Source organism: Hippichthys cyanospilos, chromosome 5, assembly GCF_059441005.1.
Source record: "Hippichthys cyanospilos isolate Australia breed blue-spotted pipefish chromosome 5, RoL_Hcya_1.0, whole genome shotgun sequence".
Taxonomy (NCBI): Eukaryota; Metazoa; Chordata; class Actinopteri; order Syngnathiformes; family Syngnathidae; genus Hippichthys; species Hippichthys cyanospilos.
Genome location: NC_142373.1, coordinates 6,515,851 through 6,528,780, shown reverse-complemented (window position 1 = coordinate 6,528,780; position 12,930 = coordinate 6,515,851). Strand labels below are relative to the sequence as shown.

Sequence of the window (12,930 nt, the reverse complement as noted above, 5' to 3'; positions counted from 1 at the left end):
CTGACCTGCATTGGCTTCCAATACACGTGAGATGTGATTTTAAGGTGCTGTTAATTACTTATAAAATTTTACACGGTTTAGCTCCTTCCTATCTCGTCAACTTGGTATCACCTTATGTTCCGTCCCGACAACTTCGATCACAAAATGCCGGTTTGCTATCGACCCCACGGGCTAAAAAGAAGTCTGCGGGATCAAGGGCATTTTCCATTAGAGCGCCAGTACTATGGAATGCCCTACCTATGGAAGTTCGCGCAGCCACCTCAGTAGAAATCTTTAAATCCCGACTAAAAACACATTTATATTCAAAAGCATTTAGTTAATTGAGCCTGTCTGCAGGTTTTTTCTTTTTTCTTTTTTTTCCTGCCCCCCTCTTCCGGCTGGGAGAGGAGGCTAGCTAGATGGTGAGGGTTGACTTGACCGCCTCCATTGGGTCCTGCGCTGGTCGACCATCACGGGTTAGGAGTTCGGCCGTCTGCGGTCCACCTGGCTGGAATGTAGGATGGTTCCTGCCCAATGGCTTTGCCTGCTGTCAAGACATCACTGCACTATATAGCACAATATGTTTTCTGTAATTTATATTGTTTCTGTGTCTGGTACATGCAGCATCCACTTCAACCTGTGGGCCTGGAAGGGTGCTCCTCCCACCTGTGGTCCCTTCTGGAGGTTTCTGATTTTCCCCAAATTGGGGTTTTTGAGTTTTTCCTTACCCTTCTGGGAGCTTTGACAGGGGATGCTGTTGTGTACCTTATACTGAAAAGATGTCTCTGTACGACCTCTTTTCATCTCTCTTTTCTATCAGTCAGGGTTTATGGTGCTCAGACTTCCTCCCTCTTCCAAAGAACAAAGACTTTTGAAGACACCATCCCCTCATGCACACCGAAACGCACGCACACACATGCGCACACATGCATGCACACACGCACACACGCACACACACACGCACGCACGGACACACACGCACACACACATTCTGTGCGACTACATGGGGTATAAGAACTGAAAGTGGAAGGTGAAAGGTTGCCATTTTTCTGCTCGTAGCAGGACTGGCCTGAGGCCTGTGTACTTTCCCACTCTGGCTGGATTAAAGCAATTGTTTCATTATGTTGTGGTATGTGCGATCTTTCAACAAAAACAAACATGCTAGGAACTATTTTGATGCAAGAACTTTTTCTAGGTTCCTTTAAAACAAAAACAAAAATAATATATATATATATATATATATATATATATATATATATATATATATATATATATATATATATATATATATATATATATATATATATATATATATATATATATAATTTTCTTCTTGGTGGATGATAAATACTTTGCAGAATATGTTTGTGTATAGCCTGAATTTGCACAATGCACTCAGTACACATACTGTATCAAACATTATTTTAAATGCTAAATCATTAACATTTACGGCATAAACTAATTATTTAGTCAAGCCTTTTTCCAGAAACTGATATTGGAGAGCGACCGACTTCCAATTTGCTCCACCGTGAGTAGTTTTATTTGTGATTTGGTTGCCACTAGCCGCATGTGTTGGTCTAATCCAGGCTTGTTCCAAAGTCCGGCCTGGGGGCCAAATGCGGCCCGTGGTCAATTTCCATCCAGCCCGCAGCCTCCATCATAAAATCAATAACATCTGGCCCGCATGGAGAATTAATACATTGGGCAACAGCGCTGTTACGTGCATGTGCTAATTGCTGCCATCTATAGGCTCAATTAAGAACAGCAAATTAGTATATGAGAAATTGACCTAACTTTCTAAAATGGCGACAATCAACAAAAAGAGGAAAGTTGACTGTGAGGGCCGACAGTTGAAGGATGAGTGAAAATTGGACTATTTCTTCACTGAAATACGGAACAATTGTGTCTGCTTTATTAGTAAAGAGACAGTGGCTGTTTTTACTTAGTTAAATGTGAAGCGACATTACCAAACAAAACATGCTGACGTATATGGCAAGATCACAGGTAATGAACGCAGCGAGAAACTGAAACATCTTGAAGCTAGTTTAATCTCGCAGCAGCAATATTTTACAACTTTTACCGACAGCTGGATAAGAACAAGTTCCGAGAGATTCGAGCATTTGGTAAGGAAATGCTATGCTTGTTAGGGATGACGTATTTGTGTGAGAAGACATTCTCGGTTGTGAACTTAAATAAGAGCTGTGTAAGGACACACGGCTATCGGACTCTCACTTACAAGACATTTTGCGCATCCATACTACTGCCATAGAGCAACACCTGGCCTTTGTCCTGCACTCCAGATCTCAGTTTCACCCATCACACTCATGCGGACTCATGAGTTATTTTTTATTTACGATAATTCTGAAAACTTTTTTTTTAAGTTTTCACTCCAGAAAAAAAAACATTGAAAAATCCAATCAGCATTTATAGTTACTAATGTCATATTTTAAATGAGCCCTGCACTTGTTGATATGACTATTACTTGTTGTTTTATCTGTTATTGTTTTTACTTCTTTTTTTTATAAATAATAAACTGCTATGGTGAGATATATTTTTATGTTTTAAATGTAATTTGCACCCAAGAGTACAATTATTTCTGTTACAAAAAAGTTGAAGTGTGAAAAAAAGTGAAGTGAATATTCAATTTCAATATTTAAAGTCAATTCAATTTTGATATGCACATTTCAAATGAACCAAAACACATGCTTAAAATAGCTGAAATTAAAATAAAAAAGCAAATGTGAAACACAGAATGGCTCGCTGTAATGTATTTAAATTATTTGCTGTTATATGTAAAGAACGCCCGCCAAGGTTGGCCCCCCTACATTTTTAACACACCAAATCTAGCCCCCTTTGTAAAAAGTTTGGACACCCCTGGTCTAATCCACTCAGGTACGGCCAAATTTAACTCTTTCGAGTCACGTAATCTCACACCTCATTCTCGTCGTTCAACACATTTAAATGAGAGACTTTTACAATGCTATGCTCGATTCATTTATTCCCGCTGAAAACAGCCAATCAATTAAAAGAAATAAGTCTTTTTTAGCCCTCTTGTGTTTGAAAAGTGGCGTTCCCGGACCGTTTGATGTCGCAGCTGGAACATTTTGTGCTGTGGGTAGATTTTGGTATTCCATCTTCTCCAGTGCAATAGATGGCGGTAAACAATCTTAAAGGAAAGCTGCCACACGTCAATTAACAACAAAGCAAGAAAGCCATGTGACCGGACGCACCTCAACATGGCAGCGACTGTTTCTGCTTATAAAGGAGCAACACATGACTCAAGAATCAATTCTCATCTAGATCAGGTAAGCTCCGTTTTTTACGATTTACGGCAAGATTGTGAATTAGAAAGGTAACGTTACTCGGCATTACGGTAAAGGGCGGTCAACGAGAGGCGCTCGTCAGTTTCAAAGTAAAAGATGCCCGCTTTGCTACATGGACGTGAAATCGGGTTAAAATGACTTTAATGAATGTGTCTGTTCTAACGCAACATAGCGACTTATTAAAAAAAACTTCAATAATAATTTCAATTTTGGGACGAAATAAAGAAAGAGTTTAAATATATATATATTTTTATCATTAATAAAAAAGATCCCAATGGTATCCCTAAACTAGACGAATCCTGGAGAAGCCTCATTAAGTGCACTTCTCCCGTAAATGCTGTCACAATCTGGTCTTAAAGGTAAAAAAACAAAAAAGTTCCCTAAAACATCAATACTTTCCTGTCATGGGACCTGATTTTATTGATTTATTTTTTTAAGCTATCGTAATACCAAATTAGTCCCGGGAAGACACTACACAACCCTGGGGGTCCGACCAAACTGGATCCCAAAATGTAATGTGGCATTTCAAAACTAATGACTGTCAAATAATCACTTATTTAAAAAAATCATTCAAAACATTCTTTAGCAATATGCCTGTGTGCCTTTTCTGGGAGATACTAGAGCACCCCAGGAGTCCCCAATTGGCTCCCATCAAAATCTGATGGGCATTTTAAAATGAGTGACCTCTGAAAATGACTCAACTGTCAATATACAGTGATCCCTAATGGTTAATTGGGACCGGGACTCCACCGCGCTAAGTGAAAACCGTGATATGGTCCCCCCATCAAAAAAAAGACAATATTTTTATTTCTTTTTTAAAAAAAAAGAATTGTTTTGTTGAAAGGATCGGTGCCGGTCGGCGCTCAGGAGACAAAGACAACACTCAACAAAAGACCAACGTTCCCAAATGCTATTTAGCCCAAATAACTGGCATATTTATTTTGACCAAATGCAAGTTCTCAAATACAGTTGACATTGCGTGAAATCATCATATGAGCCTCTTACCTATGCCGAGAAGGTGGAAAGCCAACACCCAAGTAGAGCTCCGCTTGTCAACCGGCTGGGCGTCCGTACGCAACCCGCAGCAGACTCTACTTGTTTGTACTCTGCATCTCTCTTTTGTATTTTTTAGTTGCGTGCGCGAGGAAGGGCGGGTGGCCTACCCGTCCGCCCTGGTGCCGCAACGCCTGTTTCCCGATTTGATATTGACACTTAAGTGTGTCCTTCAGGCTCTGAAAAACATCTTGCTCAAAAACATCTTGTACAATAATATCTGTCAACTTCCCACGACAATGTTCTTTTTTGTTATGGTAACAAGATTGTAAAGCGGTCAAATGTCCTGACCAAAAACAAGTTAGTGAAAAACAGCATATATAACCATGGTTGCACAATATATTTGGGTTTTCAACGGCTATGGGAAGCATCACTAATTACAATTCCTCTCAAGAATATTTGTATTTCTTTTTTTTTTTTAATGTGAAAAGTCTTCATACTATACATATTTCAGACAAATATTACTGCAGTACATTAATTAAATCTTAAATCATTAAACCTTATTCAGTAACTGATGTCAGCCCTCCCCATCCATTTTGCTGTAGTCTCATCTGTGGCAATATTAGCAGTGCCAAAAAGTCAAATTAAAGTGAACGCTGTAAAAAAAACATGATGAAAGTCACAGTTTACACTTGAAATTCCAATTTATTACAAAATAAATCTAATGAAGAGGTTTCCAACGGCACAGTGAAATCCCCCCTGCCAGCGTGAGTGTTTTGATTGACAAGGGCGCTGCCTTGCTTGGGGTACATCAAGTGGTCATAGTAGCGCTGCAACAAAGTCTAATTAAAGTGACGGTTGTAGCAAACATGATAATAATTGCAGTTTGCACGTGAAATTCCAATTTATTACAAAAGAAATCTGGCTACGCAATTTCCAACGGAACAACGAAAACTCTATCGCCTCCATAGAGCCTGCATGTTGTGTAGTTGAGATCCACCAGACGTGGAAATTGGGGTGGGAGTAGTTTACTCTCCTGACCTCATTGGTCAAAAGTTACGGCGGAGGCCAATTACGTGTTATATAGAGGTGCCAACCCTCTGCTGAAATCACATTTGATTGCCCTGCAAGAGGCGCAATTGTCTCCCGGCGCAACCATCGACCAATAAGGGCAGGAGTTGTAATCTACTCCCGGCCCAACTTCCCCTTGTTATGTAGATGAGGGAAAGCAGCTCCATGTCGATCAAAAAACACGCAGGCTCTTGGGAGGAGGAAAGCAGCTTCACTGTAGTGTTGAAAATCTGTTACCGAGATTTCTTTGTAATAAATTCGGGATTTCAAGTATAAACTGCGATTTTTAGTCATGTTTTCTACAACGTTCATTTTAATTGGACTTTGCTGCTAACATGACATGGTTCTCCGTGAGACCATAGCCACTAAAATTTACATTTACTGTATAAGGTTTAATCATTTAATGTGTAACTAAATATGTGTACTGCAGCAGTTGGATGTCCAAGGAGTGTCCGTTTATAGTTACCTCGTCTGTCTGGCATGCCACATCATAGCACGTGCATCGGCAACATAGCTTTTTTTTTTTTTTTTTAATGAAAAAAAATCTGTGATGCACTGAGGGTGCAATAGGTGAGGCGTGATATAATGAGGGATCACTGTATTACATTTTAAAAAATCATTAAAAAAAAATCTCCAGCTATGGTAATACCACACCTATTCTGAGGGATGCTAGAGCACCCCAGGGGTGAACCAATCGGGCCTCATCAAAATCTGATGTGGCATTTCAAAATAAGTGATCCCTGAAAATGACACATGGTACTGTCATTTTGTCACATAATTTAAAAAGTCGTTCAAAAAAATTCTTTAGCTATCGTAATGCCACACCTTATCTGCGAGACAATAGAGCACCCCAGGGGTTTCCCAGTCAGGTACTTTCAAAATTCGATGTGTCATTTCAAAATAAGATACCCCTGAATATGACACATTTAACTCGTTCTATCCCACTTAAAAAAAAAAAAATTGTTTAGCTATTGTAATATTACACCTTATCTGGGGGACACTAGAGCACTAAGCAGGTTAATTGTTACGATTGCTTTTTTTTTTTTTTGAAAAGTACGAAAAAAGGGAGCAATTACAAATAAATCTCCAGTAAAGTCAGCTGTGAATGACAAGTAGTGAATTGAACCAACTCCGCTTCATCACTCAACTGAACATGTCTCCACACTGCTTAGTGGTTCTGTAAAGTGATTGTTGTCAGGTTGACTGCAGGCTGATTGCAATTTGTACTAGAAAGATGCAGAACATCGCAGATAATCATGGAAGTCAGTTGGATTATATTTACGTAAGCAAAAAAACTGTTTAGCAGGCTAACGAAAGTCTGACGGACATCTGACTAAATGTCTATTCCCACATTTATGACGACGGATGAAAATTGCAATTCCAACACTTTTATTCGTCGTTTAGTTGTCGGTCCGTCTGCAAAACGGGCATCAGTCTGTTGATGAAGTGCCCACCACTGGTAATAAAAATGCAAGAATGTAATTTTAAACTTACTCTGATGCACCATGGCAAGACCGGGACAATACAACTGTGCCACAGAGGTGTCGTGTGAACTTAAATACAAACAAATCAATAACTTTTCCACTTTCTACATTTTACTTACCGTAGTTTAATGAAACATTGTAGACTGCCCTTCTTAAATTTCTCCCTTATTACTCACTGACCGATGAATAAACAACAAAAACATACAGCTAAATATACAGCTATACTAACCGGTAGAAAAACTATGATAATGACATAATGTTTGTATTTCAGTAACAATCAAGCATGCACCAGCAGCTAATACTACTCAGCGTCATCTCATCATTAAATGTTTTCTCTTCTGTCTTTTGATTCCATATCAATGTTTGAATTCATCCTCCTAATTTTTGACCGCTAGATCACTTTGCATGGATGCAATTTAATTCGGGCTGATGCAAATATCTGCGCATAATTGTCTTCTTGTCATACTACGACATACTACGACAGTCATACTACAGATACTTCTACATGGATGCACTTGACATTTGACGGCAGCCAAAATACACAATACAAGTAAAAAGTGAGCTTTGTTTTCACTCCTACAAAGTTTTTATTTATTTATTTTTTTACAAGATGAACAAACTCCAGCATATTTGATACATACCTCAATGTCTTGTGAGACTGAAACCTCATTAAAACCTAGTATGTTGTGAGCTCGGCAGTGTTGGCTCGTTGACGTTCTCTCCATATTCCCCTGTGCTCTGCATTGAATAAAGTAAGGAGCATTTAAACCGCAGCCGTTGCAATTGTAAAAATCATGCTTTTTTTAAATCATGATTAAATTGCAATTGCAAATAATTGCAATTGAATTGGACGTGGCCATCACATGATTGTGTGGACCGACAGTCATGTGGGGGCCACGGTTAATGTTGACCCCTGCTCTTTTGTTGTCATCTCCAATGTTTTTGTTTACAATATATCCATAGATAAAAGACTACATCGTCTGGGAGGATGAAGAGCAGTGCATCAAGTTGGGGGAGACTCTTGAGCTTCTTTTGGCTGCTGGATATTTTAGAGCCCGCATCAAGGGACTGTCACCTTTTGATAAGGTACATTTGTTTGGCTATGTTCAGGCTGCAGCCATACCAGATTCTGATCGGATTCCTCCTCAAATCCGATTTTCTTACATTTTTATTTTTAATATTTTTTTAATGCTCACTGTACACACTCTTTTTTAGGAAGAGTCCAAATGCAATCTGGCCCTGGTCAGACAGGGCCAACCCATTCAAGTTGTTACAGACAATCTTGTCGCAATTATTCGTAGCTCGAATTGCTCGTATGACGGGCAATCCAAACCTATGTTAATTAGTGAATGCGTGCAACGCGTGCAAAAACCTTAGGTAAAAACAGCACGACTTTATACACATATTAAAAATGAGTAACATAATCTTCTGTACAGTTAAATTAAATAACATAAATATACAAAGGAAAAATAACATTTACCTTTGGGGCGACGTGACTTGAGCTGGGTGGAGGCGGAGGGGAGCAGAGACCAACCCGCAGAATTTATTGATTTATTTTCTTAAACGGGAACTTTTCTCAAACTAGAACATATCACCGGCGATTTCCTTCTCTTTAATCCATAATAGAAGAAGCCTCTCCATTTTGTTGTCGACTGAGGTACGTCCCCCGGCAAGGGAAGTCTTGCCCTTAGAAGATTGGAGGGCGGTGGGTAGCCTTTTGGTGTCAGGGAATGTACTATTCCGGTTAACAGCTGTTTTGGGAGCAGGCCGACAAACAATGTGGTTGGCCTTGATTTCATAGCGTGAGAGTGAACGAGACTTCTATTAGCCGAATTAGCTATCAGTTTCTCTGAGGCAAAACCCCAACTTCTTTACGATGACCGCCATTCAACACGAAGATCCTACAACCGCATCCAAGTTGCGGTTCGAGCCACTCACTAAATGGGTCTGAGTGTTGTACGCATTCCCAAACATCTCCAAAGAAGACCAGCAGCTTTGTTGTCCAGTCCAGCTGCACCTGTCTGGGAAACTTTTGTAATGAACAAAATATTTGTCAGTTCCAATAAAGTGGATTTTATTTGATCAAAATCAAAATTATCAAAATTCCAATAATAGGTGTTCCCCACATCCTTTTGTGGCAAGATCGATAGGCACACTGCCCTTACTGCGGTGGTTTATCCAGTGGACTGGGAGGGCTCCCCTCCAGCTTTTTCTCATCGAAAAAATTTTGTCGAGTCGAAAGCCCAGCTAACCATTTTCATTATTAGATTTTGGAATTGAATATTGCACAGCAAACAATGGTATTTGTCACAGCAGACACAGGACAAAGATGACAAAAACGAGGTAAGGGGAGGGAGCGGAACAGAGCAGAAAGCGTCCACCTCTGCTGACAGCCAGCAGAAGAATGGATGTGTGTGTGTGTATATAATGTTATTATTTTTAATAATCCTGATATTTTTCGGGATTTGGCTAAGGCTGTTTGTTGTACTGCATCTGTAAGCCTACAAGTCAAACATGGCAACAAAGTAATAAAAAAAAAAACTCAACTTCTATTGGAAAGTATCTATATATATAATATATATTTTTTTTGTGGCCTATTAGGAATTGTGTATAAGTTATATCCTGGCATATAGCAACACCACACCTGTCATGGACTTACAGTTTTAAACATTTTGTTTCCTCTGGTTCTGCAGGTTGTTGGAGGGATGACTTGGTGCATCACCACATGTAACTATGACATTGACATCGATCTTCTTTTTCAAGAAAACTCAAACATCGGTCAGAAAATGTAAGTAGTTATTTCGCCATACCAATAATAGTCATTTAGAAATTATAAGCTACCCACTGGCTTCTGGTTAACACTTATTTAAAATTATGAATACATCATAAACTTTTTGGATAGTGAACCATTAAGAACTTTTTTTTCTGAGTGTTATAACTTGAAAGGCACTTGATGACCGGTGTTGTGCAAATTACTTCCAAAATTAAATATATATTTTTTCATATTGGCAGATACTACATTTGAAAGTAATACAACATTACTGCCCGTTTAGGGCAGTGGTTCTTAACCTGGGTTCGATCGAACCCTAGGGGTTCGGTGAGACGGTCTCGGGTTCGGTGGAGCCTCTGCCGCAGAGGTTTTTTTAATTTATTTTTTAATTTTGCCTCCGCCGCAGAGGTCGACTCCTCACTCTAGTCTGCAGTTAGTGGGCACAGTCATTGAAAGCGTCCTGCTCTGAGATTTCCTACCGGTCTTACAGAGCTAAACTCATGATAGCGCAGCATTGTCACCACTATAATAATTGTCAGCACGTTCTCAGCCACTGCGAGTTTTGCGAGAGAACCCCCCCCCCCCCCCCACCCCCACCCCCACCCCCGGCAGCAGACAGGCACAGAGGCTGGTCGTGCGAAGCTGGTGGTGTTTTCTGTGGGCGGGTGGTGTTCTGTTCCTCAAAGCGTGCAAAGAAACTGTTAAGGTTGTTGAGCAGAGTGAAGTTGCTCTCACAGCTTTGTGGTGCAGGTTTGTAATTTCTGATAGCCTGAATGCCCTGCCATAGGCTGTGTGCATTCTTGCTGTCCTTGAAGTGAGAGGTTATCTTATTTGTGTATCCTTGTTTCGCTTTCCTGATGCCACGGGACAGGTTGGCTCTCAATGTTCTCAGGGCTGATTTATCCCCAGCTTTGAAGGCCTTGTCTCTGGCCCTCAACAGCCTGTGGACGTCTCCTGCTAGCCATTGCTTCTGGTTGGCCCGTGTGGTGATCCTCTTGGTGTGGGTCACTTCGTCCGTGCATTTGGTGATGTAGGAGGTCACTGTGTCTGTGTCGTCTGCTGTTGTAGGTGGCTGTTTACTTTAGAATTTCCCAGTCTTTTGACTCAAAGCAGTCCTGTAAGGCTGAGGTCACCTTCTGTGGCAACACCCTTAGAAAGAATTGCAAAAGTAAGACGTTGTTCCCATGCAGGGTCAGGGGGGGACATGCAAACTCCACACAATGAGGCCGGAGCAAGGTGAAATTGAACTCAAGTCCCTTTTAACTGAAGGGGAAGAGTATGGACTCAGAATAAGAAAGGGCAAACTAGATTCACACTGCTAAAACATAAACAGTCCTCTGCATGGAATTTGGCACAAAGACAAATGGCTCTTTGTTCTTTTCTGTTTGTTCTTTGCTCATTATTCCTGTACCAAGAGACTATGACCTCATTGAAACACTGCCCCTGAATGGAGGGCGGACTATACCTTTATGTCTGGCAATCAATCAATCAAATTTTATTTATATAGCCCTAAATCACCGAAGTCTCAAAGGGCTTCACAGATGAAAAGAGGTCGTACAGAGACATCTTTTCAGTATAAGGTACACAACAGCATCCCCTGTCAAAGCTCCTAGAAGGGTAAGGAAAAACTCAAAAACCCCAATTTGGGGAAAATCAGAAACCTCCAGAAGGGACCACAGGTGGGAGGAGCACCCTTCCAGGCCCACAGGTTGAAGTGGATGCTGCATGTACCAGACACAGAAACAATATAAATTACAGAAAACATATTGTGCTATATAGTGCAGTGATGTCTTGACAGCAGGCAAAGCCATTGGGCAGGAACCATCCCACATTCCAGCCAGGTGGACCGCAGACGGCCGAACTCCTAACCCGTGATGGTCGACCAGCGCAGGACCCAATGGAGGCGGTCAAATCAATCCTCACCATCTAGCTAGCCCCCTCTCCCAGCCGGAAGAAGGGGGCAGGAAAAAAGAAAAAAAGAAGAAAGCTGCAGACAGGCTCAATTAACTAATTGCTTTTGAATATAAATGTGTTTTTAGTCGGGATTTAAAGATTTCTACTGAGGTGGCTGCGTGAACTTCCATAGGTAGGGCATTCCATAGTACTGGCGCTCTAATGGAAAATGCCCTTGATCCCGCAGACTTCTTTTTAGCCCGTGGGGTCGATAGCAAACCGGCATTTTGTGATCGAAGTTGTCGGGACGGAACATAAGGTGATACTAAGTCGACGAGATAGGAAGGAGCTAAACCGTGTAAAATTTTATAAGTAATTAACAGCACCTTAAAATCACATCTCACGTGTATTGGAAGCCAATGCAGGTCAGCTAGAATCGGAGTAATATGATCAAACTTTCTCGTCCTTGTCAATAGTCTCGCTGCTGCATTCTGTACACACTGAATTCTTTTAATGTAGGACATGGGAAGTCCAGAAAACAAAATGTTGCAATAGTCTAGGCGCGACGTAACAAATGCATGAATTAATGTTTCTGCATCGCTAAGAGAAAGAATAGGGCAAATTTTTGCTATATTGCAAAGGTGAAAAAAACACCGTTCTTGTCATGTTATTAATATGTGTTCGAAAGGAGAGAGTTGAGTCAAATATCACGCCGAGATTTTTTGCAGAACTACTTTGGGAAATAATACAGTTTTCTAGGTTCAGCGTGGTATTCTTAAGCAAGTGCTGATGATGAGCAGGGCCAATAAATAACATCTCAGTTTTATTAGGGTTGAGAAGCAGAAAATTGGAAGACATCCATTGTTTAATCTCGGCAAGGCAAGCCTCCAGTTTACTGCACTTGCACGGATCCGTTATTTCTAAGGGCATATAGAGTTGGGTATCATCAGCATAGCAATGAAAACTAATAGCATGTTTGCGTATAATATCGCCGAGAGGAATCATGTAGATGTTGAACAGTAAGGGACCAAGTACTGACCCCTGCGGGACACCACATGAGACGGAGAAAGACTCAGAGATCGCATCACCATAAGAAACACTATGCGTCCTTCCCAGGATGTAAGATCTGAACCAAGAAAGTGCTGATCCCGAGATACCAACACATGATCTAAGACGTTCTATAAGAATATGATGATCAATAGTGTCAAATGCGGCACTAAGATCAAGCAGTAATAATACTGATGAGACGTTGGAATCCAAGGCTAATAGAAGATCATTCGTCACTTTTACTAGGGCTGTCTCAGTTGAGTGGTTGGCCCTAAAACCTGACTGAAGGAGTTCAAATCTATTGTTGTCTATCATAAAATCGCTAAGCTGTTGTGTTACAACTTTCTCAAGAATTTTGGCGATAAACGGA

General features: G+C 40.6%; 1 protein-coding gene across 3 annotated transcripts in view; it reads left to right on the top strand.

Annotated features, from left to right (window-relative positions):
• The first annotated feature begins 3,116 nt into the window (after positions 1 to 3,116).
• ccdc93 (CCC complex scaffolding subunit CCDC93) overlaps positions 3,117 to 12,930 on the top strand; it is a 96,504-nt gene continuing 86,690 nt past the window's right edge. For all 3 annotated transcript variants that reach the window (XM_088414630.1, XM_088414629.1, XM_088414628.1), the window contains exons 1-3: positions 3,117 to 3,284; positions 7,814 to 7,936; positions 9,544 to 9,638. In XM_088414630.1, coding sequence (XP_088270756.1) covers positions 3,216 to 3,284; positions 7,814 to 7,936; positions 9,544 to 9,638 — 287 coding nt within the window. In that variant the 5' untranslated portion in view covers positions 3,117 to 3,215. The remainder of the gene's footprint in view (positions 3,285 to 7,813; positions 7,937 to 9,543; positions 9,639 to 12,930) is intronic.